The sequence below is a fragment of the Lutra lutra genome, chromosome 3 (assembly GCF_902655055.1).
Source record: "Lutra lutra chromosome 3, mLutLut1.2, whole genome shotgun sequence".
Taxonomy (NCBI): domain Eukaryota; kingdom Metazoa; phylum Chordata; class Mammalia; order Carnivora; family Mustelidae; genus Lutra; species Lutra lutra.
The window spans coordinates 45,215,546-45,242,881 of record NC_062280.1 but is presented as its reverse complement, the minus strand read 5'-3'; the positions used below and the strand labels follow the sequence as shown (position 1 = coordinate 45,242,881).

The following is a 27,336-nucleotide window of genomic DNA, read 5'->3' as shown; positions in this document are numbered from 1 at the left end:
TTCCATCCCTGACGTCGTATGGGGGAGCAGGGTGCACCGCTGAAGGCAGGCCCCCAGCATCCCAGAGCTGGAAAATAGGACAGCTGATTCAGTCTGCATCTCCCCACTGCAAACCAGGCACCACTAACTCCCCAAACGCCACTGTCCCAGAGCTGGGGGCAGCTTTAGCGGAGGCTTCCCTGACAAGCCCCCACCACTGTCTTCACGTGGTCTAGCCCCAGCCCCCTGTGCTGGGGGGGGGGGGGGTCACCTTCCACCTCCCCTCCCTGAGTCCCCTGGTCTCCATCCCCAGTAGACTTGGGCGAAGTGATGAAGGTCTTATTTTAAGGTCTGCCCTTTGTCTTTATAACTCTGGATAGTCACATAGCACGAGAATTCTGAAGAACATCTCATCCAGTCAGTTATATATATAAATACATTCCATCTGGTAATATTACACAATAAATATTTCAACAAATTGTGGTATAATACACTTAGGTTAGAAAAGGGAAGATCTGTGGTTTTTTCAAGGAAAAAATGTCTGAAGGATCTGTGCCTGCTGGGTGCAGAAGGAAATCCAGGGAAGGGTGCGGCCCCCAGCTCTTATCAGACTGCGAGGGGAGGCAGGACTTGGGCCAGCACTTCCCGGTAGGGCGGGTACCGTCCCTACTGAGAATCCTGCCGGGCCTGCCAAGGGTACCATGTGGGGCTGCTCTGCGTGTGGGGTGACTGGGCTCCCCCACAGCCAGGAGGGAGCAGGGAGTGGGTTCTTATTGGAGATGGAAACTGAGGGCCCTGGGGGTCCATCAGACCTGGGCGTGGTCACCTGCTTCTGAGGCCATCTGGATAGTCCAGGTGACTCCAGCCACTGCCGTCTTCTCTTCAGGCCTGACCACACCCTGTGGTACCAGATCCCTGCAGCCACATGGGGGTTGAGTGGGGACCCCTACACCTTGGAAGAAACCTGCACGCAGATGCCCATGTCCCTCCACAGGTCCTATCACTGCTTCAGCATCACGGTGGACTTGGGACCCAGGTCTTAGGGAACCAAGGCCAGCTTTCTGGGCATCCTCTCTCGGTCTCTTTGTTCTCCACCTGAGCTCAGGGCCGCATGTGTCCCCAGGTGGGGAAGATGCTTGGAAGAACCTCAAAGCCGGCTAGAGCTCACGGGGCCACAGGTGGGCAGCAGGAGCCGTTGGCTCATGGGAGGCCTCTGCTTTGTTCAGATGAATGGGCAGGGCCTGCTCGTCTCTAATCTGCAGAGATGTTCTAGGTCTTTCATTTGGTGGGTGGATCCCAGCAGTGAGTCAACCTCATAGGGGCTGGGAAGAGGCACCTGTCTAGGAGGAGCGGTGCAGGGCACTCTGCAAAGGCCATCTGCAAGGTGAACTTAAGCATGGCACACTCTTACTGTCCCCCATTAGCCTCTTTCCAGTGTCGCTGTGGCTTCCGGGGCTTCTGTGCCAAGGGGCTGTGAGACTCTTGAGTCCTGTGGTCACTGCAGGAAGTCCAGGCCAAAGGTACCATTGGGGAGGGGCAGGTGGGGACCAGGAAGCCCCAGGTAGAGACGAGGGGAGCGATGCGGAGGCTGCTGCGCTGGCCGGCACGCTGTCCCTGGGAGGCCTTCGGACCCCGTGCAGGGCACCCAGGCAGGTGACCAGCCTTTCCCCTCCCTGCTGGCATCCGGCAGTCCACAAGAACACTGGAAAGATGGAAAAGGTGGGGGCCGGGCCAAGGTGAAGAGGCTGAGGCTGTCTGGGCAAGCTGCCTTGTAGGCCAGAAGGGGAACCAGTCTGTAGCGAGGAACAGAGCAAGTCCTCCTGGGCACTGAGCCCCACTAGAAACATTGGCTAAGCAACAGCCCAACAGGGTTCTTCTCCTTTTGAAAGACCGCATCCTGAGATCGCTCCTGGTTCTGTGGCTCTCCGTCTGCATGTCCCCTCCCTAGGCTGCCGGCAGTTGGCCACTTCTGGGCTGACCTACAGGGGCAGTGCAGGCGGCTCCAGGGAGCCTCGTCCTGCCTGTGGCCTTGCCACCAAACACTGCCCAGAGACTGGACCCCGCTTCCGCTCACTGGGCAAGAGGAAGGGCCTGGTGTGTCCGCTCACACGCCAAGGAGGACAGCGCTGAAGTGGGAGCCGCTGCGCACGGTGAGGGAGGAGCCGCTGGCGTTGTCCAGGAAGACCGAGGTGTACTGCCCCGTCTGCGGGGAAGGGCAGGGTCAGCCTGGGCTCTGCTGGCCTGCAGGTGCGCCCCTCAGGTGAGCATGCCACCGCCCGTGCCCACTTGGCCCCCCTGACAGCAAGATGTTCCAGACGCAAAACAGGTTTATCTGTGGCACGTGCTTCTCCAGACTGGGGTGAGGGGGCCCTTCCCCTCGGCCTGGCCTAAAGCCACTTAGCAGAGCCTACCCGGGCCCGGTACTCCGGCCTGCCTTTTCCGGGGGTGGCCCGCACAGCCACGGGCACGCATTCCCCAGAAGGGCTGAATCGGGGGACCCGCCCACCTGCTGCCTCTTAGGACCCTAGGTGGGCCACGTGGCCCCAGCAGGACCGGGGACCAGACCCTCGAATGCCTTCTAGTAAGCATAGCCGGCGGGCTCAGGCAGCGGGACTCGATTCCGCTTGAGCTTGAGCACGTGACTTAACCTCTCTGTGCCTTAGCTCCCTTCTTTTGAAACAGTGAAAACACTGCACGTAAGCTACACTTCAGTAACGTTTTCTTTAAAAAGAAACCTCAAAGCACTGATAAATTAGATAATTTTTGCAAAGAGCTTAGAATGGGGCCTGGCAGGGTGCCAGTGAAGGGCCAGGTGAGATTCCGTACGTCTGCACTTAGGTGTTTTCTTGTTTAATAAATCCCTCCTTTACATCTGTTTCTCAATCACTCGCCAAAGCCCCCCCCCCCCCACCATGCCAGAAAGAGACGGTCAGGTATGGTTCTGTGTAGAAAGTAGGCCTCCTGCCTCTCACAGTCTCCACAGGCCCAGGGTGATGGGATGGCAGCCTGAGGGCGTGGAGCCCACATCCGCTCCCTCCTGCCTACACAGAGCACTTGCCCGCCCTCGGTGCGGGATGATGGGCAGGTCTGAGAGCTACATCCCGAGCAGCTGAGCATGGGCTATGGAGGACCAGCCAGGGTCCTTCCCCTGGGGAAGGGGACCTGGAGGTGGCCGCACTTCATCTGAACCTGGGGGAGGCACCCTCTCCCAGGCCTGGAGTCTGCCGGCACTGCTCCCAGAGACCTGGAGCCCCCACCAACACCCCCTCTCTTCCTGGTCACCCCCCAGTTGCACCCAAGCCTGCCCCACGCACCTGCAGGTACAGAACACCATTGACTGAGATGGTGAAGAGCTCACTGCTGCTCTCCAGGCCCATGACGGCCTCCAGGGAGCTGTGGTGGAACAGAAAGAGGATCAGCCCTCACCCCCCAGGCCCCACCAACCTCACCCACTGATCACCCCCAGCAACCAACATGAGCCCAGCTGAGGGCAGTGCTACAGCTGTCTTGGCCAGGTCTTCTGGTGGAGGGTAGTATCTGAACGGGGTCCTCAAGAGGAGTCAGGAGAGTGCCCACAGGGCCAAAGGGGGTCTACAGGTGCCAGGAAAGGCAAGCTGGGGCCCAGGCCAGGCGCTGGAGCAGGGCCGGGTGGGCAGCAGCTGGCACTCAAAGGTGGGTTCAGGCCAATCTGTGAAGGCTTCCTTCCGAATGCAGAGTACAAAGTTTGAACTTCATTCCCTCCTACAGCTGTTGTGGGGTGCCTGCTCTGTGCCTGGGCTCTGCTGGGGGTACTGGGAATTTTCAGGGAGCCCACCACCAGGAGGGGGGTGCATGGCTGCAGTGGTCAGGAAAGGCCTCTCTGAGGAGGAGCCTGTGGGCCTCCCAGCGACAGAGTCAGCCCCCTGCAGGGGTGAGGGGAGCCGGAGGCTGGGAAAGGTTGGGTTAAGAACAGGAACACCTCCCCCCTCCCCCTTGCTGGAAAGGGAAGGTCCGCTGGGTACCCAAGCACTGACTGGGAAGCCAGGGAGGAGGTGATGGAGGACGGGGCGTGTCCAAGCCTGACCCGGCGCGGGAGGGGGCCACGTGGGGGCGGGTCTGGCGCCGGGGTTCCCACTCCGCCCCAGCGCCCACTCACGCGTTGTGTTGGCACCGGGACTGGATGCAGATGAGGAGGCGCAGGCGGTCCCGGGGGCGTGGCGGCCCCCGCCTGGGCTGCTCCGGGATCGCTGCAGGGGGAGGAAGGCGGGTGGTCACGGCTGGCGGGGGCCCAAGCACTCTGGGGCAGACCCCCCACCGCCCCGGACCTCACCAGCGTGCAGAGTGGCTGCGAGCGCGTAGAAGCCGGCAACGGGCGCTGTGTACTGGCCGCTGGTCAGGTTCAGGCCGGGGCCGCGGCGGAAGGCGCCCTGGGCGTCGGGCTGCAGGACCCACAGAGGTCAGCCAGGGCCCACCCGCCGCCCCCTGCCCGCGCCCCACCCCCTGCCCTCCTGCCCACACTCACCAAGTAGTACCCGCCAAGTTCGTGCAGTGCGCGCCGCTCCACCGATGCGTCCCGGCGCAGGCGGCCGTGGAAGGCGGCCTCGACTCGCGGCGCCCGCGGGCCCGAGGCCAGGGGTGCGGCCACCAGCGCCAGCACGCTCGCGTCTCCCGCCGCCTCCTCGTCCTCCCGGATGGTGGCTGTGCCCTCGGGGGGGCCATGCGTGCAGGGCTCGGGCTCCATGCGCTCACGCTGCCGCACCGCACCTGGCACAGAGCGAGCAGTGGCTGCGCCCACCTGCCCACCCCTCCTCTGGATCGGAACCCGCCTTCTGGAACCCTGGGATCCCGCTGGCCGACACCCGACCAACTGGGGCTTCCTGAGCCTGCGGCTGCTCCTGCTTCCCTTCAAGCTTTGGCTACCAGGGAGCTCGCGGCCCAGTGCCCTGGTTCTCCTGCCTCCCCTTGCAATCCCACCCACGTGTCCCCCTCACACTGCTGTTTTCTCTGCTTACAGTATTACTGTACCCAGAATGCGGTCCTATAAGCAGCCCCGTTCACTTTTGCAAGGAAGCTGGGTGTAAGTAAGTATGGCCGTGTTGCTGGAAATAACATGGAGATCCTTCAGCCTCCAAAGCTCGTGTATTTAAATAAACAGTTCGTGGAAGGGGGGAAAGGCTCTAATAGTTCCCATGATAAAGCGAACTCTAGTAAATATAATGAGCCATGGCTGGGCAGCTGGCCTCGAACAGGGTCATCTCCTGGACAGGACACTTCAGCTGTGCTTGGCCTCCCTCTGCTGCTTCCAGCTCAGCGGCTACAGCCTGGGCTGCACCTGCGCTGCCCACTACACCATCCTTCCTGCCTCCCACCCCACCCCCACCCCGTGGGGGCTCTTGAGACCACTGAGACTGCCACGGACACAGGCAGGGACACAGGGGATCCAGGGGAAGAAGCTGGGGTCTCAGTTGTGGGGCCCATGCCACCTGGGGTGAGTCTGAAATCCCCATGGTTTCTTTGTGATCTGAGAAGCACTTTGCAAGGTTAAGGACCTCTGATCCCTCCCTGACATCCTCACTTGGTGGAGGTTGGGTACAGGTGTCCCGGCCTTGGCTGGGCTCACCTGACTCCCAGAGGAACAGTGGGTCCTGGTCCGCAAGCACCCACTGAACACCCAATGGCCAGTCCACCTTCTCTGTGAAGCCCCAACCTTACCACACTCCTGCCAACACCTGCCCCTGCCCCTGCCCCTTGGCCTAACCCGCATCCGCTGTGGGCTCCTGAGCCCAGCACGGAGCAGGGGCCTCCTTGAATCCTGGCTGACATGGGGACATCTAGCTGTCTCGGCTCCTCCAGGAACCCCTCCTCCAGCCACCCGCACAGGGGCACTGCCCCTACCTCTCAGCAGCAGCTGGAACTCCTTCAGCAGCACCTCAAGTGGGATGACGGGGCCAGGGGGGCCCTGGGGACCGGGGGGACCTGGGGGTCCCGGCAGGCCAAGCTGAAAAGGAATAAGGAACTTCATCAATGAGGCTATCTAGCAGGGAGGTGGGGGACGGTGGGCACCGTCTGCAAGCTCTTGCCACTAAGAAGCAGGCAAACAGGGATCCTGCTTTGACCTGTGGGGTTGAGGTCAGCTCCTGGGCCTCAGACTCCCCAAGAAGGCAGCAAGGTTCCGCTTTGAAAGCCACTGGCCCTGAGTGTGAGGACTGCGTTGTGCTGGAAGCCCAGGGCTGACTGGGGCGGTGAGGCCTCTGGGGGGTGGGGCTCCCAGCAGGCAAGAGCACCACATGGGGACACAGAGGGGTCCCTGGATGGAGGGCAAGAGGGAGGTTAGCCAACCTCAGTGGGTTCTCTGTGCCTGGCCCCGTGTCGGGGCCTGGGACCCTCAGGGAGCCCACCCTCGGCTGGGATGGAACCCCAACACAGGAGCAAGTCAGTCCCCTGCAAGGAAGGGCACAGGGGAGCCCCAGCCTAGCCGGGGGTGGGGCCAGTGGCTCCAAGGGTGGCAGTGAGGCGAGGTCATGGTGACAGCCCAGCGGCCTGCCTGTGTCAGGCTCAGAGCCTGGCGCTCCAGTGTTGGGGCTGACCTGGGACAGGGTGAGACCCGCCCTTGTTGGGAGAGGGAAGCAAAAAGCCCAAGCCCAGTTTGTGAGCAACAGAGCCGTGGCCCAGAGCTCCCCACCCCAGGGAACAGGGAGCCATGAGGACCAGGTGTCAGGCTTCTGGCTAGGTTGAATGACAGTGGGAACCCTAAAACAGCCAGGGCCCCCGGGCTCCCCATCTCCTGGGAACCAGCTGGTATGTCTGTCACTCCAGCCCGACTGCAGCTCCTCCAGCTCAGTCCCTACTGCCCTGCCAGGCCAGCCTGGGCCTCCCTTGCTAGGATGCAGAGGGAGGAGAAGCGGGGGCGGGGTGGGGGGGGAAGGTAACTGATGGGCCTGCCTAGTACAAGAAAACTGATCAGAACAGACCTCAAACTCAGGGTCGCCTGGGCCCCCCCAGCTTGGCACTTCCTACACTCTTTGACCCCGGGCCAAAGGGGAAGGTCTGTCCTCACTGGCAAGGCCCAGGGTACACCAGTGGGGCTGGTAAGGGGTGCAAGGGGGTGATGGTGGTGGGCTGGGGGGACAGGGAAGCCCTGCAGGGGGAGGCCCCTTGCTCACCACCCCCCGCCCTGGAAATACACCCCCCACACACACATACACAGCTGGGGCTCTTGTACTCACCTTCAGCTTCCTGGCCTTGCCTCTGCTTCCCCTCTTGCCGTTGACGCCTTTGTCACTCTGCCTGATAAAGAGCATCCAGGCGTCCCTGGGGTCGAAGCTACGTGCCCCCTCAGCGGTGGGCTCCTGGAACACAGTCAGCCCCCAGGTTGGTTCGCCTTCCCCAGTGGGTGCCCGCCAAACACATGGAATTTGTCTGGACATCACCGAGCCCCTGGTCCTTGTCAACGGTGTCACTCAGGGCCCTGTCCTTGTCAACAGCGGTGCCCTCCAAGTCAGCACAGCTCTCCCTCCATGCTTCCCTCCCTTCTGACATGTGGAGGACGGCCAGGCCACACCACTGCCTGGGCGTTGTGCGAGAAGACGACTTTGTGAGTGCAGGAAGATGGAGTGCAGAGCTCTGGAGCCCCTGAGAAGCCAGAACCGTGGCACGTGGGCCACCAGGCCTCTGGCGGTCTCCGTCTGTAGGAGCTGCAGTGAACACACCTCCTTGGGAGACTCAGCAGCAGGAAGGGACCACCAGACTCACAAGTGCCAGGGAAGAGACGACTGTGATCATTGGGGCCCCCTGTGTGGCCCCCTCTGATGTTCGAGGGATGCCCATTTCGTCCCTCAGGGTAGCCACAGCTTACCCTACGAGACAGTCGGGGGGCTGGTGGACTACCTCTGCTATGTTATGACTCAAGGGCCCTGCATTGAGTCAGTCAGCTTCCTTGGGACCTCCTAGACAAGGGCGGCGAGGGTTCCCGAATCCATTCTCCCCCACGCTGCATTCTGACCAGTCCCGACATGGAAAATTCCAGGAGGTCTCTTCCAAGCAGAGGCCTTTGGCCCATTAGTTAGTGGGCCTTGGGCAGTCTGGGCCCCAGAAAAGGCCTCCAGCTGGGAAGGAAATCAGCTGGAGGGCGTAGATGAGGTTACAAGCACCACGCAGGCAGCTGATAGAAGGACCCAGGGTTTTCCAGCTGACTGGGACCTTCCGTCGGAGACAGAGCCAGGGGTCTCCTGGCTGCTCTGCAGGGCCAGGCGCCTGCCCTCGGGAGCCAGTGTGCTACGGGAGGCGGGGGGAGGACAGGGCCCTCCACATCAGAGGAGCCTGGGGTTGGACAGAGAAAAGCCTCAGAGTGCCCAGGGCCACCCCACGACCTGCTGGCTGCTGGGCCCTGCCATGTGCTGTCTTGCCGGTTGCTCACTGTGGACACAGGACTAGAGTCCACTTGATGGCCTCACTCTGCCTTCAGCGGGGACATATGCCAGCAGTATTCCACGTGGGCTGGATGGGCGTGCCAAGCTGACGGCCCCCCCAGCTGGACTCGGACCCCAGTTTGGTCTGGGGGGAGCAGAAACAGGCTGGAGCCATGTCAGCCAGGGGACCCCAGCAGACAAGCCTGTGACAGTGTGGGTGGGTGCTGGGCAGCAGCCCTGGCCCCACCGAAATCCCCAGCCTTGAGGGGCTCTCAGAAAGGAGGTGGGGAACCTCTGCTACCACACTGTCCCCCAAAGACAGTCCAAGGCCAGAACCCTTTCTAGAAGCACGGAAGGCCCCTTGCCTCCTCGGGACTCTCCTAACATCTCCCTCCTCTGGAAGGTGTGGCCAGTTGCCTGGGTGGGGTTTGCCTTCCCCGACTCCTGGGGTGGGGAGGAGGACTTGGGACGGGCTCCTCCCAGGGAGCCCACAGGGCTGGCGGCTACCTTCCCCCTCTTCAAAGGAGGTGTCCTTGGTCTTCATGGCTCCAAGTGTCCGCTGAAGCCCAGCTGTGCCCACAGTGCCCCTGAGCATCTCCTGTGACAGCCCTCTCCCCTCCCTGTCTGAAGGGCCCCGCGGGCACTGAGCCTTCTTCGAAGCCCCTGGACCCCCTCTTCCCCCAGCCTGACTCTGCACCACCCTCACGGGAGGGTACGGAGCAGAACGAAAAATCACCCCTTCATGGTCACACGTCACAGGACCCCTTGCTCCCCATACCCGAAGCGAGGCACTTTTTTGGGTTTGTTTCTGGGACAGAACTTCGCCTAATAGGCTAGGGGGGAGGGTGGCCCGACAAACAAGTTCCTTCCAATTTCATGAGAATCAAGTTATTCACATTTTACTCACTTCCAACTTCCTTCTGCGCCGCCCCCCTCCCCCTGCCCCTGGCCTGGCCACTGGTGCTCTCATGCCCCGGAGCCACCCCCAGAGCGCCAGGGCAAGGCCGACTGGCTGCGCAGAGTGGCAGCGCCCTGAGTCTTCCCCAGCCCCCAAGACAAGTGCTTCTGTCCCCGCTTCGGAAGGGAAGGCCCCCGGGTCAGCCCAGGTGCCTGCCCGCGACGCCGCGCCTCCCTCTGCCCTTAGGGCACCCGGACCCCAGGGAGGCGCGGGCTCGGGCTGGGGAAACTGAGGCCCGAGGCGTCCGGGGCGTTCTTACCAGCGTGCGGGCGGGCGGTCCTGTGCGGCTCTCCCCGGGGCCCGCGGGCAGCTCGTTTCCGAGGCCCGGCTCCGGGCGGTTGCCGTCGTCCACGGGCTCGCCGGGCTCCGGGGCGCGGAGGCCGGCGGCGGCGACCAGCAGGCCCGCACAGAAGAGCAGCAGGCGCGTCCCGGCGTGGCGGCGGTCGGGAGCCATGCGGGCGGCGGGTCCCTCTGGGCTCGAGCTCGGCGTCTCGGGATCTCTCTCCCGCTCCGCGCCTTATAACGCGCTTGAATCCCCCGCCTCGCCCGCCGCGCGTCACAACTCTGCGCCCTCTGCTGGCGTCGGCGCGAAATGCAGCGGCTGCCAGGGCGCGTGCTCGTGCGTGTGTGTGTGTGTGTGCACGCGCACGCGTGTGTATGCCTGCCTGTGGGTGTACATGTACATATGCGCGCGTGTCTGTGTGTGCACGCACGTGTGCGTATGTCTGCCTGTGTACGTATACATATGCGCGCGTGTCTGCCTGTGTGTGATCACATGCTCATGCATATGTCTGCCTGTGTACGTGTACACACGTGCGTGTGTCTGCCTCTGTGTGTGTGTGCACGTATGTGTCTGTCTGCCTGTGTGTACGTGTACACATGCACGGGTGCGTGTCTGCCTCTGTGTGTGTGAGTGTATTTTGCCTGTGTGTACGTGTACATATGTGCGTGTGTCTGTGTGTGCACGCACGTATGTGTATGTCTGCCTGTGTGTATGTATACGTGTGTGCACATGTGTCTGCCTCTGTGTGTGTGATCACACACTCATGCATATGTCTGCCTGTGTGTGTACGTGTACGCATGCACGCGTGTGTCTGCCTGTGTGTGTTCACACGTGTGTGCATATGTCTGCCTGTGTGTGTACATATATGTATGCGTGCATGTGTGTGTGTGTGTCTGGCTGTGGGGGTGTGCAGAGGCGGAAAGTGGGGAGGGAGGGGGCGCTGCAGCAGAGGGTGTGTGGAGCTAGTGAGGCCTGCAGGATGGGTTGTGGAGTAGGAAAGGGGGACATGTGATAGGATGGGGGTACGAGATGGGGACTACCAGGCCAGGGCGGTACTCTGTCACATTGGCTAGAGGGCCCAGTCCTGTTCAGCAGGTCTGGGCTCCATCTCCAGGCCCCAGGTCCCCTCCCTTTGCATTGTCCAGTTCTCAGGAGAGCCAGGGTGCCCATTCACCTGGTCCTGGACCCTCTGCCCTCCTGACACCCTTTTCTCTCCAGGGAGCCGGGTCTCCTCCCTCCTCTGAACCTGGGGGCAGCCCTTCCTCCATCCGTTTCGCTCTGAGGCCTGTAGGGACCAGGAGGTTTATCGTGGTGGCACCCTGTGAGGTCCAGGCCTTGCCAACACAGGTTTAGTACGTGGGAGCAGGAAGACACTCAAAGCCCCTCCCCAGTGCCTCTTACCCATGTGGGGGCCCCTCCCTTCCGGGGTTGCCTTCTCTCCATGGTTCGGGTGCCCACAACTCAGAGTGGGCTGTCCTTCCCCATCCCTGTGCACCGGAAGAATCCACACTCTGGGACAGTCACCCTGCACCGAAGTGGTTGAACCAAGGCCAAGGCTTGGAGGACTGAGCCCTGTGGTGACCTGGCCAGGTGGGGGACTAGAACCTAAGGTCCAGCCCAGTGCCCAGCTAGAGAAGGGGGAACAGACCCTGCAGGCATGGACCCAGGCTCCTCTCTGAAAAGAGCCAGACCACCCCTCGACTCTGGGCTGCTTTGTTCTATTCCCTGCCCACGGCCTCTCTGACTCTGGCAGAAGGCGTGAGGGTAGCATCAAGGTGCCCACACCTGGTGGGCACACTGCGTACTTTGTTCAAGAGTGGGAGAAGGCACAGCTCAGGGACGCACCTTCCGAGGGCCCGCCACGCACATCAGGAGATGACTTCCTCCTCTTCAGAAGAGGGGAGGCCTCACCCAGGCCTATTTCGCGACTGTTGGGAACTGAAAGTAGGTGGTGCCCTCCCTAGCCAGGGGGAAGGTTTGTGGGTAATCCCTAGCCAGGAGCACCCGCCCCCACTCCTGCCCTGTTTCAGCAGGGTCTGGCTGGGAGGTGGGGAGGTGGGGGGTTCAGAGGAAATATTTCATGCTTTAGAAAAAACCTGGTATTAGGTGTTCCTTGTTCTGTGACTCTGCCTCTTTTCCTGTAGGAGGTGAATATGGTGATCAAATTGGGGTTTTTTTGGGGGGGTGTTTAAACAAACAAAATACCGGGCCTACCTTGAGAGTCTGTCCCCCAAGGGGTCTGTGTGCTCTGTGGGGTATCCTTCAGAGACAAATTAAGACTGGAACAAAGTAGTTCTGTCTGTATTTTGAAAAAAAATTTTTTAAATTATCGGTAGAATGAAAACTTTGAAATTTCTAGAGAAACAGCAGATCCCCAAGAAGATATTTGGTAAACACTGGTTTACCAAGTGTTTTTGTTGAGTGCACTCAACAAAATACATGAACTTCTTCCATCTGCAAACATTCAACCGTTTTGTCACTAATATAGAATCGAATCGGTTGAGGCTGTTTTAAAGCCATCAAAGAATTAAGGATTTCTTGGGTGGGTTCTCATTTCTTGTACCCCAAGGAAAGTCTGTTGGGAAGCTGGGTGTGTGGAACTTTGTAGTGATATGTTTGTGCTGGGACATGGGCCTCAGTGTGAACTACTACAGTTTTGTTCAGTTTCATTTTTTCAGGAAGACTTTATCTGGGACCGTAGGAGGCCAAGTGTGGGGTGTGTTCTGTCTCCCAATCTGCTGGTAGAGAGAGGCTCCTGGCCCGGGGAGACGCAACTTGAGATCAGTCATTTCATGTTTCTGAAAACGCACGTCCACACCCAGCCCCTCATCTGCTTTCCACTAACCACACTGAGACCACATGGATTAGTCCCACAAGGCAGGTGGCTTACACAGGGACACCCGGCCCGGGTTTGGGGCCAGGGCCAGGCCTTCTCGCCCACTGGGCATGGTCCCATCTTCCCAACCACATGTCTTGCCCATTATGGTCCTTCCTATTCTAGATGATGAGAAATATGAGCTACATGATGATCTTGAAAGTTCTTGAAAATGTGGCCCTGTCCTTTCCCTTAAACATGCCGGTAGCCATAGGCATGGGATTTCCCGTGGGGGTCTGGCTGGGAGGGGGGCCAGGGAAATGCATGTGGCCGGGCCACTCTCAAACCCAGCAGGCTCACCCACAGAGCAGTCCAACCTTGGTTGGTAGGTGGACCGTCCCAGGGGCAGCCCTGCAGGGGGGAGGACAGACTTCACTTGGGGGCCACTCGCAGGCCCTGACTCTGCCTCCCAGCTGATGGTGGCCAGTTTGTGTCAGAGCTCCACAGAGTTTTCTTCTGGTTTCCTTGCCTGAGAGCTGAAATCGATGCACATGTGGCTCCAGGCCTGCTCTAGGGCGAGCTGAGGTCACGGTGGGCGCTGTGTGGGGCTATGAGTGAGGCTGGCTTGCCTTCTAGGCTGCCTAAGTGGCGAAGGTCCCTGACTTAGGCCATCAGCCCCATGTCACCTGGGGCTGCCCTCAGACTGATGTGAAGACAGAGGCTCTAGGCAGAGCGTGACTGGAACACAGGACAGACTGACCCAGCCGTGGGTCTGCTCAGCAAACCTAGCTCTGGCTTGGCCATCTGGAGCAAAGGTCACATTTGGCTTTGGAGGAGGTGTTCATCTCTCCGAGACTCAGTTTGCTGGTCTGTAGAGTGGGTGTGATGGTTGTCGGCTCTGAGGCTCGGTCTAGGATCCCACTCATAAGTGAGGTGTGAGCAGGCAAAGCCAAGAGCCTCGGCATGGAGGCCGGGCTGCTTGGATGCCCCACTTCTGGGCGGCTGGCCTGGACTCTGTCTGCAGGGACGTGGTACGTACTGCTCTCAGGCCCTGATGCCATTCAGCCCAACTTACGCTGTGGAGAGGTGAAGCTTGGGCTCTGTCCCCTTTGGCCACGCTGTCACCTTTCGACCTTCTGGGAACAGAAGGATCCAGTTTGGGGCATGCGATCCTCAGATGTTTGTGTGACTTCATTTCCATCTCACAGTGGGGGGCCCCAGCCCGCAGGACACCAGCTTTGAGGACAGGAGCTGTTGCCATGTGAAAAATGGTTATTTTCCCAAACAGTGGGCAATCCTAGTGATGTCATGGGCCCTGCTGGCGGACCCAAATCAAATCGGTTCTGGTGCTGGTACAGGCTCCCGTCACACGGTCCCGAGGTGATGACACAGCCTGGCTCCGGGGCCAGAGAGCACAGAGGGCCAGGGCCTTGCGTGTTTCTGGGGTCCCATTTCAAAAATGAAATCCACTCAGAGGAGGGAGGGGCTTAGGCAAGAATCACACAGGTCAAGGACCAGCAGAAACCAGGGTCCGGTGGCACCCAACAGCTTGTCCCCCTGCGGCAGCAGCCCCGGGGTCAGAGCAGGGGCCGCATCTGGGGCTGAGGTCCTGGATCCCAGGGTGGAAGTACTGAATGAGTGGCCTCAGGAGGGGACCTGACAAACCCCGAGGTGTCCTCCCCCATGTGCCCTCATGCCCGGATGAAACTTAATCCTCATTCTTGGGCCGTCATGTCACGGCTTCAGCCCTGGCTTCCCATCAGCCTGCTGCACTTGAGCCGTTCCCACTCTTCTCTTTTCCTCCAGAGGAAGAACCTCTGCTGATGAAGTCATGGGAATAAAAGCTCCCTTTGCCCCCGAAAACAGTGGGAGCCTGGAGTCAGCCTGTTGTGTGGCCTCTCCATGTCCAGGCAGGCGATCTTTGCTGCTTACTGGAACCTTCCAAACACATGACATCATCTAAATCTCAAATCCTGTGATTATCCCCATTGCACAGATGAGGAAACTGAGCCTGAGATCTTGGGACTGGCCCAAGGTCACTGGTCAGGCCTTTGAAGCTTGGGGTCAGTAGTTCATGCAGTGAAGAGTGACTCATTCCTGCTGCATACCAGGCATGGGGCAGGAGCTGAGAATAAGTCACGTGCATCCTGGAGCGGTCTGTGGGCAACCTCAGCTCCCGGTGGGGGAGGGTCCTTTCTCACTTCTACCCAGAGCGTCTCTTGCCTTATTCTCTGCTCATTGTTTCCATGCTTTCAATTAATTCACTTAAAAAAACAGACTAGGGGCACCTGGGTGGCTCAGTGGGTTAAGCCTCTGTCTTCAGCTCGGGTCATGATCTCAGGGTCCTGGGATCTAGCCCCGCATCACGCTCTCTGCTCAGCGGGGAGCCTGCTTCCCCTTCTCTCTCTGCCTGACTCTCTGCCTACTTGTGATATCTCTCTCTCTCTCTCTGTCAAATAAATAAATAAATAAATCTAAAAACAAAAACAAAAACAAAAAAACCAGACTAGCTCGCCTATCAGTTTTAATGTAAGAGGGTAGATTTTGGTGATAGTGGCCCAGGCTGTGTTCCTTCAGCAAAGGCCCCAGATCCTTGGCACCCTCTCCCTCCAGCTCTCTGTCTGGAGGCTGCATCCACTCCTTCCCATGCAGAGGGGCTGAGGGCTGGTGACAGCTCCCCACTGTTGCTACATGCCCCCCTGGAGGCCTCTTCAGCCCTCGCTGGACTCCCCCCACCTGCCCACACCTCGGAAGTAGCCCTTTGTTACACTGCCTTCTGTTATTCTATTTCAGGGGTCATCTGTTTCCTCCCGGGACACTGAAGGACGCAGTGGGCCTGAGCCAATGAATGGGGGCGGCTCAGCGGATCCGATGAGGGGATCTGGCACCCAAATGATGAGGACCAGGCCCTGGAGTGGGCTGAGCTTCCCCCACCCCAGACACTAGCCCCCCACCAATGCCCCCCATGCTGTGCAGGAGCAGAAGCTGGCCTTATTTTAGAATACCACCCTTCCAACCCATTCGTGATAAAAAGAAGTCCAGGGACACGTTGAGTCTTTGTTTTGAAACAGTGTTTGGCTGAGTAGCTTCAATAACTGGAAAACACTGCAGGAGATTGTCATATGGAAAGATTCAGGGATCCCAGAAACCGTCATCTTCACGTCCATCCACTCCCCCAGCTGACTAGACGGCCTCAGATCTGGGGCTCGTGCTTCTTTGGAAGCAGACCCCCAGGACGCCCTGCTCTGTCTAAGCCTTGGGGTGCAAATTCAATTCTCCCACGGGAAATGGGCATGAGGCTGCAGGTCTGGGAGCAAGGTGGACGTGGAGGGACCCCAGGATTCCTTCCTCGGAGCCCAGGGATGCCAGAGGCCGAGTCCCCGGGGTGTTTCAAGGAAGAGGCTTCAAGGAGAAGAAACTCAGTCCAGAGGGAGGTAGGAGCTCCTGAGGCATCAGATGGTCAGTGCCAGAGCTGGAACCAGGCTGGACCCAGGACCCCCCAACTTACAGCCCTGTGTGCCTCCATGAAGCTCACAGAAAAAGGGGAGGACCCCTTAGCACCAGTGCAAGTCCTTCAGTGGGATACCTCATCAAAGACCAGTGAGAAGGACCGGGGTGGGGAGTGTTGGCACCAGTTCTCCATGGGACCCAAAGCAGAATCTGGGGGTGCAAGGGCAGCCCTGAAGTACCCTGAGTCACACTGTGTGCTCATGGGGGAGCCCATGGGGGCACAGCTACCCTCGCTTAGGAGGCCACCTGGGTGCGAGGCATCAACCCGCCCAAGAGGTGTTGTCAGAAATCCCTGTAGGACCCCCACCTCTCCCTTCATGGGCTTGCTGCTGGGACTCTCATTCTTGCATTGGAGCAAATCACCCCGAGAAACAGGGGTGATTCTGGCCAGAGAGCACGCCTTCCTGCTCACCTCCCTGGGAAGACTTCGCTCACCCTCTCTCCCCTCAACCCCCACATGGGCAGCAGACCCTCTCTCCTGACCCCACACCCTGCTCCTCTCTTCCGGGTGTGTGATGTACATGGGGCCAGAGAGGGACAGCTGCCAGATGTGGGCACACAGCTGTGGGCCAGGCAGAAGCGGGCTCACAGTAGCCTGGGGCCAAGCCACCCCAGGACCTTTTCTCTGGGTTGCAGTTTCCTGGACCTTGTGCAACACCTCCCAAAGCCACAGGTGGGACACACGGCTGGGGACGGCCAGCACTGTGTCTCCTGGGCCCCTCGGCTCCTGTTTCTCAGGCCTCAGACCCGCCAAGGGCAGGAGAGCGGCTTCTCCCTGCCATGCAGGTGGCGGGAGTCCAAGCCCTCGCTGCTGCTCAGTGCAGAGTTAGTGCGGTGGCTGCGGGGACTGAGCTATGTCCTCTGATGTCCCCGGTGGCCCGAGACCAGCACTGAGTGGACAAGGAAGCCCAACCCCAGAGGGAGGCATCCCTCGGGGTCAGGGTGCAGCCGGGCCCGGCCCCATGGGATGAGGAGCTACTCAGTGCTCCTGGGCTGGGCTGAAGGGCTGGGTCCACTTGGACACGTCCAGAAAGACGGTCGAGGCCCCATGGTAGAGCCAGAGGCGGGGCAGGGAGCCGTGGCGGGTCCAGGCATCACGCCCACGGTCGTAGGCCTCCATCTCCACGAGGTAGTCACCATCCATGCCCTGCCAGCGGCCGCCAGTCACATACAGTGCGTCACCTAGTGGCACCAGCGCGCCATTCTCATGCAGACTGTGCAGGGACTGCACCTGTGGGGGGGGCAGTGGTCAGGGGCCTGTGTGGGGGGTAGTGGCAATGGCCAAGGGAACCCTCAGGGTGGGGCGGGGCATGGGGGACATGCAGAGAGGACAGCCAGCACCTGGTCCCGCTCCCTGGGACCTCGCCCAGGCTCCCTGTGACCCTCTCCCCCCAGGCCCTTCAGACTGTTCCTTTAGTGCTCTCCTCTCCAGCTCACATCTCCCAGGATGATGTGTCCAGGCTCCTTGCTCTCCTGGGCCCCAATTTGGCCATATGTGGAGTTGGGGTGTCAGATGGGGCTGGGGGCATGGAAACCCAAGCCTGGAGCTGCTCCCCGGGGAAAGTTCTGGGCTGGGCCTCTGATTCACGGTTGTTCTCTTGGAGGGGACAGTTGTGACCTCGCTCTGACAGACAGACACACACACACACACACACACACACACACACCAGAAGCTGCTCGTGCCATGAGGAACCTCACTTTGCCCCTGTACCTCCTGCCTCGGCCCATGGCCTGGGTTGGGGCTGTGAGGTGGGAGCCAGAGGCCAGAGGAGAGGTGGACCCTTCTGGAAGAGCCCAGAGTGCGTGGGAAGGAAAAGGCCTATCTGTGGCCTACATGTGGCACGGTCAGGGGCAGCCAGCCCCCAGGAGGCCTGGAGTGGCCTTCGTGGCCAGGAGGCCCCCCGATCAGTGGCATGGTCCTGGCAGAGGCCTGGCTGTGGCCCAGCTGGGAGGCCCCGAGAGAAAGTGGCGTCCTGGCAGGACCCACGCAGCACCTGTCTCACTGCAGGGTAAATGGGGCCTCCCGTCAGCTGGGCGCTGACACGCGGGACAGCTGCAGGCGGCAGGATGGCGAGGCCCCACTGTGGGCCGGCCGCCCTGGGCCAGGGTGAGTGCAGGAAGCAGGCTGCCTCCTCGGGCCTCCAGGAATTGAGAATCTTTGGACAGGTGGGGCAGGCCCGGGGTGTCTGGCTAGTGCTGAGGCCACTGCCATGGGCACTGGGCACCATCCCTCCTCTTTCTCCAGAAGAAACACACAGAAAGGCTCGGGCCTGAGGTGCCCAGCATCTGCTCTCTCAGTGGCAGAAGAGGAGGGGGTAGCCAGGAGAGAAATGGAGCACCAAGATGTGGGCCGCTCCCACCACCCACAGCCAAGGGCTCCTCTCCCCTGCTCGGCCACGCCCTCGGGTAGGAGGTGCCCTCCCTCCGGGGCCTGGCCCGCACCAGGCTGTCCCTGAAAGCTCCCTAGGCTGAGCCTGGTTTTGCCCCAGAGAAGAACACACCACCCTGGGCCAGGGACAGAGCACCCATGGTGACCTGGAGCCCCCGGTCCTTGGCTCTCCTGTCTCCACAGGGGCTCTGGGCCTCATTAATCCTTTCACTGCGGTAACAGCCCCAGGCCCCACCGTCCCCAGGCTGGCTTTCCGCACTGTCAGGGGTCCCGGGTTGGGGGAGACCGAGGCTCACCTTCTGCCACAGGTTGGCCCCGGGGTCGTACACGTAGACCTTCTTGGTGTTGTCGCCGACCAGGTAGAGGGCTCCCTGCAGTGCAGCACAGCGCGGAGAGGACAGGTATTTGGGGAGGAAGGGCGAGGCGATCACGCTCCACACGTCTGCGGGGACAACACGCCGGGCCCACCTTCACCTGGGGGCCTCTGCCTCTTCCCCGCCCACTGGCCGGGTCGGGTGACTAGGGGACCCACCTGACCCTGGGTACTGTCAGTCTCCCATGGGACTCTCACACCCACCCTGAAAAAATGGGTTCTGTGATCACCTGCACTGTCCAGAGGATGAGAGGGGAGAGGGGGGAGACACGGGAGACCCCCTGGAGCCCAACCCTGGCCTGGGGTCGGGAGCCTAAGCCAGCTCCCACCAAGGTTTGCAGGTCCGGGCCCCGCTCCTGGCCCGTGGGGCAGGTTCTAGGCAGACGCTGCAGCCGGCAGCTTTGGGACCCGGAGGTGGGCTCCCTGTCACCTGCCACCCAGCCCCTAGTCCCCATCCCCCTGGGCCCCCCCAACACTGCCTCATCCACCTCCAACAGGGCCATGGCCCTTTGTAAGAGACCTGTGGCTGCCTGCCCCCTGTCCCGACACCCCACCCCCGGGCCCTGCGCCGCCCACCTGTGACAGGGTTGTAACACTGGAGAGCCAGGGCGTTGTACTTGCAGGCGCTGGAGCCCACCAGGTACAGCCGGCCCCCGCAGCCAGCCGCCGAGAAGTTGCTGACATACTTGAGGGCGGGGCGGACAGGGGTCCAGACGTCCGTGTAGGGGTCATAGCTCTCCACCTCCACCATGTCCAGGGTGGTGCCTGTCGGAGTGGGGGTGGTCAGGGCTGCCGGGGGCCAGGGACGAGGGAAGGGCCCCGGAAACGCAGGACTGGGGGCTTTGCAGGGGCAGCAGAGGGCTTCCTTGGAGGGGAGAGGAAGGCGAGGGAAGGAAGGCATGGCCTTGCAAGGCTTGTGAATTATCCCCTTCCACAGCCGGGGAGCGGAGGCAAGGCCGCTTGCCCAAGGCCACAGCATCAGGTGGTGTGGGTGTGGGCACCTGGACCCGGGAACACTCGAGTCCAGGCTGCATGCCGGGGCCCCCACCTGCCTGGGGCTCAGGACCTTGTGTGTGCTCTCTGCTCTTGGCCTTGGGCTTGGCAGCCATTGGGGGCACAGGGGCTGGCCGAGACAGCTGGGGTACTCAGCAGTGGCCTCGAGGCCCATCTGTCACCCACAGAGGTTTTGGGGAACTCTTGGTCAGCCACGGTCATTTTGTTTTTCAGTATCTGACTGACCATAGGGGTCCCAGGGGTGACTCCTTGCCACAGCTCTGGGGCATAATGGGGGTAAGGTGGGCCTCTGTGCTCAGGCTGGGGGCATAGCGGGAGTAAAGGGGACAGCAAAAGAGAAACCACTGTGGGTCCCCTCAACCCAGGGACTCCACAGAGGGCGTGACCTTGAGCAGAGGACTGAGCTCCCTGTTTGGGGGATGGGAGTGTTCATCTCTGCTGGAAGCTCGAGGCTCCAGCACGCCCTGTCATCATTCTGTTTTCAGAATCCTTGCTGGAGCTTGCTATGGAGGCTCATGCCTGAGCCTCACTCCTGGACATCCAGGCACCCTGGTGTGGGGCTGGTTTACTCCAGATGGCGAGCTCCTGAGGGCAGGAACGGGGGAGCATGTCTCTGTGGTCCCTGAGGCCGGGGGGCTCTCTGGTCCCTGGTGAGGAATGGGGATGGGGAGCCACTGTTGCGGGACTGAGGTGGTGAGGGGCTGCCATGAGTAGGAGGTGATGAGGGGCTGCCATGAGTAGGAGGCCGCTTGGGGCAGAGGGAGGGGGAGGCCTTACCGCCGATGGCATAGATCTCCCCATTGAGTGCGGCGCTGGCGTGGTTGGTGCGGGCCTTCAGCATGGGGGCCACTGGCTTCCAGGTGGCCTCCTTCAGAGGGAAGCTCCAGGCCTGGGTGGTTGACCAGGTGTCTGTCTTCGTGCCCCGGGAGCCACCTGCAGGAAAGGTCCTGTCCCCTCAGCCTGGGGTCTCCAGACCAGTGGCGGCTGGGTACCAAGGGTCCTGTCTCCTTCTCCCCATGCCAGGCCCCCATGGTGCCAGATGCTGGGCTGGGTGGTGGGGGAGACTGTAGGTGGCACAGCCTAGCTGTGTGACTTGGACGGTCCCTCCCTACACCGTAAACAAGGAGGACAATTTCTGTGGTTTTAGATCTTCACCCGTGGCACAGCTGTTTTCCTCAACCAAATTGTGTACGAGCCCCCAAGTTCCTGGATGTAAATGAGCAGGGTGACCCTCCCACCCGCCACACAGTTCCTTTAGGGGAGACCCTGGCTGCGAGAGCCTAACAAGTCCCCCCTGGCTTTCCATGTTGGACAGAACACGGGATGGTTCCCTGTACCCACACGTGGACCTATGGATTTTAAATGTCCTTGTTCCCACCTCATGGAAACGTCTAGAAGAGTCCCGCCTAAGCTGGAGGGGACAGCCGATTCTCAGTGGCTTCACGGTCATCAGCTCCCTGGAAGGCGCTGCTGGGAACCCACCTGTGACGTAGACTGTGTTGTTGAGCGCGGCGAGGGAGAAGCCCCATTTGTGGTAGTCGGGGAAGTCCGGGAGCGCCATCCACCTCTCTGGCCGGGAGAAAGAGGGGCAGAGGGTCAGGGTGGCTGAGCTCGCTGCTGCCGCCTGCCCTCTCCCCAGCACCTCTTCCCACAAGCAGGGGTATTCCCTCCCTGGGGAGGAGCATGGGGCAGGATTCGGCTGGCTACCGTGGGGTGAGGTGGCAGTTGGGGACACCTCAGCTGCTCCACGTGCCCCTGCCGGGTCTGGTTCCCCAGGGCTCCCACCTCCCCACGCCGCCCCCCGGAGCCCGGCACGCAGACGAGACACAGGACTGCACCCAGGGTGTGCAGGGAGGTGGCCCGTGTTCTGGGCCCCTGGGTTGGGTCCCACCTCTGACACAGGGTAATATGTGAACGGGCCTGACCTCTGGTCCTTGGTGGGTTAGAACATGAACATTCATTCACTTGTTCCTCATTCATCATTCCTTTCTTCTCCCTGAGCACCCTGTGGGCCATGAGCCGCCACGGGCGTGCAGGGGACATGGGGAGACGTGGGCCTTGCAGCAGCTGGGGTGAGTCCAGACCCCCGCTCTCATGCACCACTGTGGGCCCTGGGGACGCATAGCCTCAGCTTGTCCTCTGTCAAGGGGGCTAGTTCACCTCACTCGGAGGCAAGGGGAGCATGGACGACCCGTATCTGTCAAGGGGCTGCTACTCTGTTAGCGGACCTGGGGATTGTCGCCACAGCAGGGAGGGACAGAGCCGTACACCCACTTCGGGCCCACCTTCAAGGAGCTACATGAGGGTAAACTGAGACAAAAGATGAAAAAATGCTTGAAAAGTTAAAAATGAGAGTCAATGTGGGAGTGTGTGAGCAAACAGACACATTTTGGGTGCTCGTGGAAAGCTGTGAGGAAGACCCAGGCCTCTGGGAGGTCCCCTGGGAAGATTCTGTGTACTGTTGACAACCGGCTTTAGGACACGCAGAACTCCGGTCTTGCTGGGCACCTGCCCTCTGGGCAGGGACTGCATGTCCCCCTGACTCATGTCTGTGTCACCCCAGGGTGGGGATGGCCCAGCGGTCACCAGGCCTTGGCCTGCCACTGTGCCCCCCGCTGTCCTCCCCTTGGGGTTGGAGGGACAGCTGTTCCCGGGTGGAGCCAGCAGAGCTCATTTCCTGACGTCAGCCCTCAAATCCCCTCGTCAGCCCCTGACCTGGGACAGCCGGTCTCATGCTTCCTGGAGCCCGCCAGCCACTGACGCCATGGGGGTGGCTGGTGACTGGCCCAGGGGGCCTGGGACATCGGCCAACGCTCCTTAGAGCTTTCAGAAGAGCTTTCCAGGGCCAGTGTGGCCCTCCAGAGATCCTGCTGTCCTCCTACTCCTCCCCATTTTCTGGGCAACCCTGTAATGGGGCCCTGGGCAGGAGAGGCCCCTTCTGTGCCCATCGGGTCCGTGCCCTCACTACGTGAGGAGTCCTTTCCACAGATGAGGATCGGCTTAGGGCAGTGAAGTGAGCTGCTAAAAGGCTGGAATTAGAACCCTGTTTGAGCTGACCTAGTCCTTGGGTTCCTACCCTCTGGGCCACTGCTCCCCAGCTCCTCATTCTCCCCCTGGGGCCAAGGTTCCACGGGGCATGCAAGCCAGTGACTGTCTCCCCACACGGGGTGGGTTGGGCAGCAACACCCTTTACCCTGGACTCCGGACCCCAAAAAGGCCAAAGTTGGGGGCTGTGGCTGGAGGGTGAGGAGGCCACTGTGCCCCCGCTGTCAGCCTCCCCTCTGCCTGTGCTGACCTCAAGGCTCTCCTGCAGCCCCTTCCCTGGAGCCCCTCAGTCCCTCCACCTGCACGGCGGACACGAGGGACTCGTGGGCCGCAGGGACGGCGTGAGGGCTACTCACGGGCCTTGATGTTGTAGAAGGCGAAGTTCCTGGGGTGAGGGGCAGGCTCCTGGGCACCCTCCTCATCCTCCTCCAAGGCCCGCCCACCCACCACCACCAGAACCTCCTCCAGCTTCTGTGGGAGGGCAAGCTGTGCCTGTGGGGGAGGAAGGCTGGGTTAGAGGAGCCGGTGGCTCTATTCCCCATGCAAGGGGCCCTGGGGGCTAGCAGGCGTTTTCTGGGGCTGGACTTTGGTGGGGCAGCTGTGTTGGTGCACATGCATGGGGGCTGTGAGCATGTGTGTGAGCACATGTGTGTGTCAGCACGTGTGTGTGTGTGCACCATGGTTGTGTGGGGCCAGACATGTGGTAGACTCTCAGGGCGGGGAGAGATGGGACAGCAGGTGCATTTGTGTTTCAAACCTGAGCGCTGCTCCCTCCCCGCAGTCCCCGCACCCATCTTTGGGGCCAACCCTGACTCTGTCCCCAGTTCCTCCCCTGCGCCAGCATGCGGGTGCTGAACTTGGATGACCCTGGCTGGGCGGGAAATCCCAGCAGGGTTCCACCCTGGCTGGTAAGTGGCCAACTGCTCCAAGCTCCCAGGCCCCTGGGGCTCCCCACGTCTCTGGCCCCTCCTGCAGCAGGCCTGCACCTCCCACTCCGGCAGTTCCAAGGTGATTGCCTGGCGGGACAGGGCCGCAGGCTGCTGCCAGCACCAGGACAGCCTGCTGTGCCCGGTGGCACCAGACAGCAGTGTAGCTTGCACTTGGTCCCCTCACAGCATGACCCTGGCCCGAGCTACAGCTGTGTCCCCGGGCCTGGCTCCTAGGGGCTCCTCCAGAGCAGGGCCCCGAGCCGGCTGTCTAGCCACAGACAGACTCCTTGGCTGTTTGTCACTGTGTCCGGAGCTGCCCTGCCTGTCCCTCTCATTGCAGCACCAACAGGAAACTGCAGCCCGTGAACACTCGACCCTGTCCGCAAGGGGCAGGAAGGGGCCTGCTGCACTTTCGGCCCATGCCGTCTTCCTGCCAAGCTCCTCGCCGTGCTCTAAGGCCCAGCCAAGGTGCCACCTCCTCCAGAGAGATCTCCTGGACTGGCCAGCTTGCCCAGGATGCCCCCAGCCCAGCTTTGGCCTTTCTCACACGGCCTTAAGTCTGTTTCCAGGTTTGTCTGGACCAAGCTGTGGGCTTTGACCAGGGAGCAGACAGTCACTTCTGGGCTCCCCTCCACCTCACATCCGGGGTGTGAGATATAACAGGAGCCTTGGGGATGAACAGGGACGCCCTCACAGGTAACCAGCCCAAGGCAGGGAGAGCTGCGAGGTTTGGGGCACGGGGGAACAGGTGCCCTGTACTCCCCAGCCCCATGCAGGTCGGGGTCTCCGGGGCTCCCCTCCTTGCCCCTTGCTCACCTCATCGTGGCCCTGCAACAGGGCCACGCGGCACACCTCCGACTCCCGGATCAGCGGCTCGGTGGCCAGCAGCTGCTGCACACAGGGTCTGGGCACGGCATCCAGGCGCACCAAGCGGAGCAGCTCGGGGAGGTGGACAGCCCGGGCTTGTGGGTCATGGCGTACCCAGCGCAGCAGGGCCTCCAACCGGCTCTGCTCCGGCTGCACCTGCAGCAGCTCCCCGGCCAGACAGGCAGCCAGCCGGTCCTGGGGCAGCTGCAGGAACTCATCCTCCCGGGTCACAGCCTCAAAGTTCTCCCGCAGGAAGGCCCAGGCCTTGGCGGCCACGCCCAGCAGCCCCTGCTGCTCCCCGAACTCACAGATGCCCAGGCAGTTGGTGGCGTCCAGCTGCTGCTGCAGGTAGCGGCCGCACACCTTCTGCACGGCGGGGAAGTGCAGGCGGGCGGCCGTGCGGGTCAGCGCCTCCACATTGCCCTGCGTGACCGTCAGCTGGCCCGTGTACACAAAGTCCACCAGCTGCCCCACCACGCCGGGCTCCACGTCCCGCAGCTCCACGCGCGCCGAGAAACTCTCAGCAAAGTCGCCCGCAAACATGGCATGGAAGTAGGGGCTGCTGAGTGCCAGGAGGCCGCGGTGGCAGGGCAGCTCCCGGCCACCCACCAGAAGCGTGACATCGGCCAGCTTGGGCTGTGAGCGCAGCCGCCGCAGGCCGTCCAGCATGTCCTGCGCATGCGACGGCACGTGGAAATCCAGGTCATCCACGTTCCGCACCATGGCCACCCGCACCACGGAGAGAAGAGCTGGGCCCCGCCTGTGATCCTGGGGACAGAAGAGGGCAGGGTCAGCCAGGGCAGGGCACGGCTCTTTTGCCCGAGTCACCCGTCCAGCCTGCCGCCCTTTCCATCTTCCACCAGCACTGGCTGAGCAGCACAGATGTGCCAAGTGCCTTGTTCAGCCCCGTCGCCCTGCACAGTTGGCTTAGTGTTAGACCCATTTTATGGTGAGAAGGTTGAGGCTCAGAGAGGGCCAGAGACCTACCCCCAGCCAAGTAAGCAGAGCAGGGTGACACCAGCACAGAAACCATACCCGGCCCCCTCCACAGTTCTGGGCTATGCAGAGCAGACCGTCTGGAGCCTGGGGATCCCTGGGGCCCCCCCAACCCCAAGTGGCTTCCTCTGTTTCTAAATCTGACCTTGCTGGGGAGGGTGATGAGGGTCTTTGGAAGTTTTCCTGCCCCACCGGTCCTCACTGTCCACAGTTACATGGAGCCTCGGGCTGCCGTGACCTTGCTGGGTGACCTTAGTGACAGTTTTCTCAACTGCAGATCCAGAGACTGGCGGGGAAAGGACTCTGTGGTCACAGTGCTCCCCAGGGGCCAGGCTGCCTCTCAAGGGTGGCGTGCCCTCCTCACGTGGGCTGCATGACACCCAGGGTCTGTGTAAACGTGGGGAAACACAGCATGAGAGACTCACATCCCCTGTCCAAGATCACACAGCTAGGAAATGGGGGAGCCAGGCTCGGGTCCCACGTGCTGAGCCCCAGGTTACAGGACCCTGGGTGTATGTTGGTAAAGACAAATACGACTAAGGAGAACCGTCTGGGCAGTGATTTCGAATCCGTGTGCATATCATCGGATTCAGCAAGTGTACTTCTGGCTTATTTAATTACGTGCATATTCTTTTATGTACTCCTGACATTTTACCCCAAGAAAGTTGCCCCAGATTTCCCCTGGAGCTACCTACCTACAATGTTCAAAAAGCTGCCCCCGGGACATCATCTGTCCACCAGGGGGCGCCTTGCAGAGCCAGCAAAGGGAAGGGAAACAGGCGCCCGCCCCGCGCAGGAACCAAAACCCTTGGTGAAATAAGATGAGAACAACAAAGGCCCGTGAAGAGAACCGTGACCTGTGGGTGCCAAGGGGCAAGGAGGGCCCTGCTGACTTCAGTGCCGGTGCCAGGGTCGGTGGCAGGAGCTGAGGCCCTTCCCTACACCGCTCTCCCAGCGCGCCGACAGTACCCAGGGCGCCCAGCGAGGACGGGACAGGTCGGGGCATCCGTCCTGCCTGACCCCTCCCAGGGAGGCCCTCTGGCTGAGTGAGGACAGAAGACGAGCCCTTGGCCACTGCCCCCCAGCCTCACATTCCCGTCATTCCTGTGTCCCCTATGGCCAGCCGCTATGGCCTCAGGGGCAGTGGGCAGAGTTCCCACCCGCCTTCTCCCAGGGCCTCAGCTGCGTTTACTGACACCTGCCACCCTGTGGTCCCGAACGAAAGGGGTGGGGGCTTCTGGAGAGCCTCAGAGCCTCAGCCTGGTGCCTGTCCAGGCCAGGAGTGAGGAGGGCTTCAGCGGGCGGAGTGAGGAGGGCTTCAGCAGGCGGGACACAAAAGGCCTAAAGACAGCTGCCCCTAGGGACTGGACACTGGGGTCCTGGCTGCAGCTGGAGGAGGTGGTCCAGCCTCCCCGTTGTCCACCTCTCCAGCCAGGACACTGAGGGGAGTGTGCCGGCTGAGCCCTCACCGTACCGCAGGGGGCCCAGCTTGACTGGGATTAGGGGTCTGTGTCCAAACACCCAGCACTGTGATCTCTATGCACCGACAGGCTATCCCGCTCTCCCCTGCTGCTCTCTGCCCTAAATCCCACCTCCCATTCCCCGATGTCCACATTCCAGAGTCTATGGGACCCTACCTCTCAGTTGGCCCTTGGTTCTCCGAGAACTCAGGCTGGAGAATAGGACTTCCCAGCCAGCCAGGGGTATGGATGGCCTGCTGGGCTGGGCTGGGCTGGGCTGGGCTGGGCTGGGCACCACGTGGGGATGGACAGAAGGGTATTTTTAGCGCTG

The 27,336-nt window shown here is 61.3% G+C and overlaps 2 protein-coding genes across 4 annotated transcripts; both read right to left on the bottom strand.

Annotated features, from left to right (window-relative positions):
- Nucleotides 1-507: 507 nt before the first annotated feature.
- Nucleotides 508-9,834, bottom strand: ERFE (erythroferrone). The gene is made up of 8 exons (XM_047721528.1): nt 9,584-9,834; nt 7,185-7,307; nt 5,854-5,956; nt 4,481-4,722; nt 4,289-4,397; nt 4,115-4,205; nt 3,294-3,372; nt 508-2,182 (listed from the first exon to the last, which is right to left on the bottom strand). The coding sequence occupies exons 1-8, from the start codon at nt 9,776-9,778 to the stop codon at nt 2,084-2,086; spliced, it is 1,041 nt and encodes a 346-aa protein (XP_047577484.1). The 5' UTR covers nt 9,779-9,834; the 3' UTR covers nt 508-2,083.
- Nucleotides 9,835-15,456: 5,622 nt separating this feature from the next.
- Nucleotides 15,457-27,278, bottom strand: KLHL30 (kelch like family member 30). Of its 3 annotated transcripts, XM_047722677.1 has the most exons (9): nt 27,183-27,277; nt 25,691-25,932; nt 24,499-25,317; nt 23,110-23,245; nt 21,191-21,277; nt 20,486-20,641; nt 19,271-19,459; nt 18,618-18,763; nt 15,457-17,163 (listed from the first exon to the last, which is right to left on the bottom strand). In XM_047722677.1, exons 3-9 carry the CDS (start codon nt 25,270-25,272, stop codon nt 16,912-16,914), a joined length of 1,740 nt encoding a protein of 579 aa, XP_047578633.1. In that variant the 5' UTR covers nt 25,273-25,317; nt 25,691-25,932; nt 27,183-27,277; the 3' UTR covers nt 15,457-16,911. The 3 variants fall into 3 exon arrangements, with proteins under 3 accessions (XP_047578633.1, XP_047578634.1, XP_047578635.1); XM_047722678.1 differs by lacking the exon at nt 25,691-25,932 and having other exon boundaries at nt 27,183-27,278; XM_047722679.1 differs by lacking the exons at nt 25,691-25,932; nt 27,183-27,277 and adding an exon at nt 26,241-26,353.
- Between the last annotated feature and the right edge of the window lie 58 nt (nt 27,279-27,336).

Bases quoted from the DNA above. Each gene is read 5' to 3' on its own strand.
- ERFE (XM_047721528.1), bottom strand. From the start codon at position 9,778: ATGGCTCCCGACCGCCGCCACGCCGGGACGCGCCTGCTGCTCTTCTGT. The intron at 4,723-5,853 runs GTAGGGGCAGTG...GCTCTGTGCCAG, and splicing joins GTTCCAGCTGCTGCTGAGAG to GTGCGGTGCGGCAGCGTGAG. The intron at 4,398-4,480 runs GTGAGTGTGGGC...TGGGTCCTGCAG, and splicing joins AACTTGGCGGGTACTACTTG to CCCGACGCCCAGGGCGCCTT.
- KLHL30 (XM_047722678.1), bottom strand. From the start codon at position 25,272: ATGGTGCGGAACGTGGATGACCTGGATTTCCACGTGCCGTCGCATGCG. The intron at 21,278-23,109 runs GTGAGTAGCCCT...TCTCCCGGCCAG, and splicing joins CTTCTACAACATCAAGGCCC to AGAGGTGGATGGCGCTCCCG. The intron at 18,764-19,270 runs GTGGGCGGCGCA...TTGTCCCCGCAG, and splicing joins GTGTTACAACCCTGTCACAG to ACGTGTGGAGCGTGATCGCC.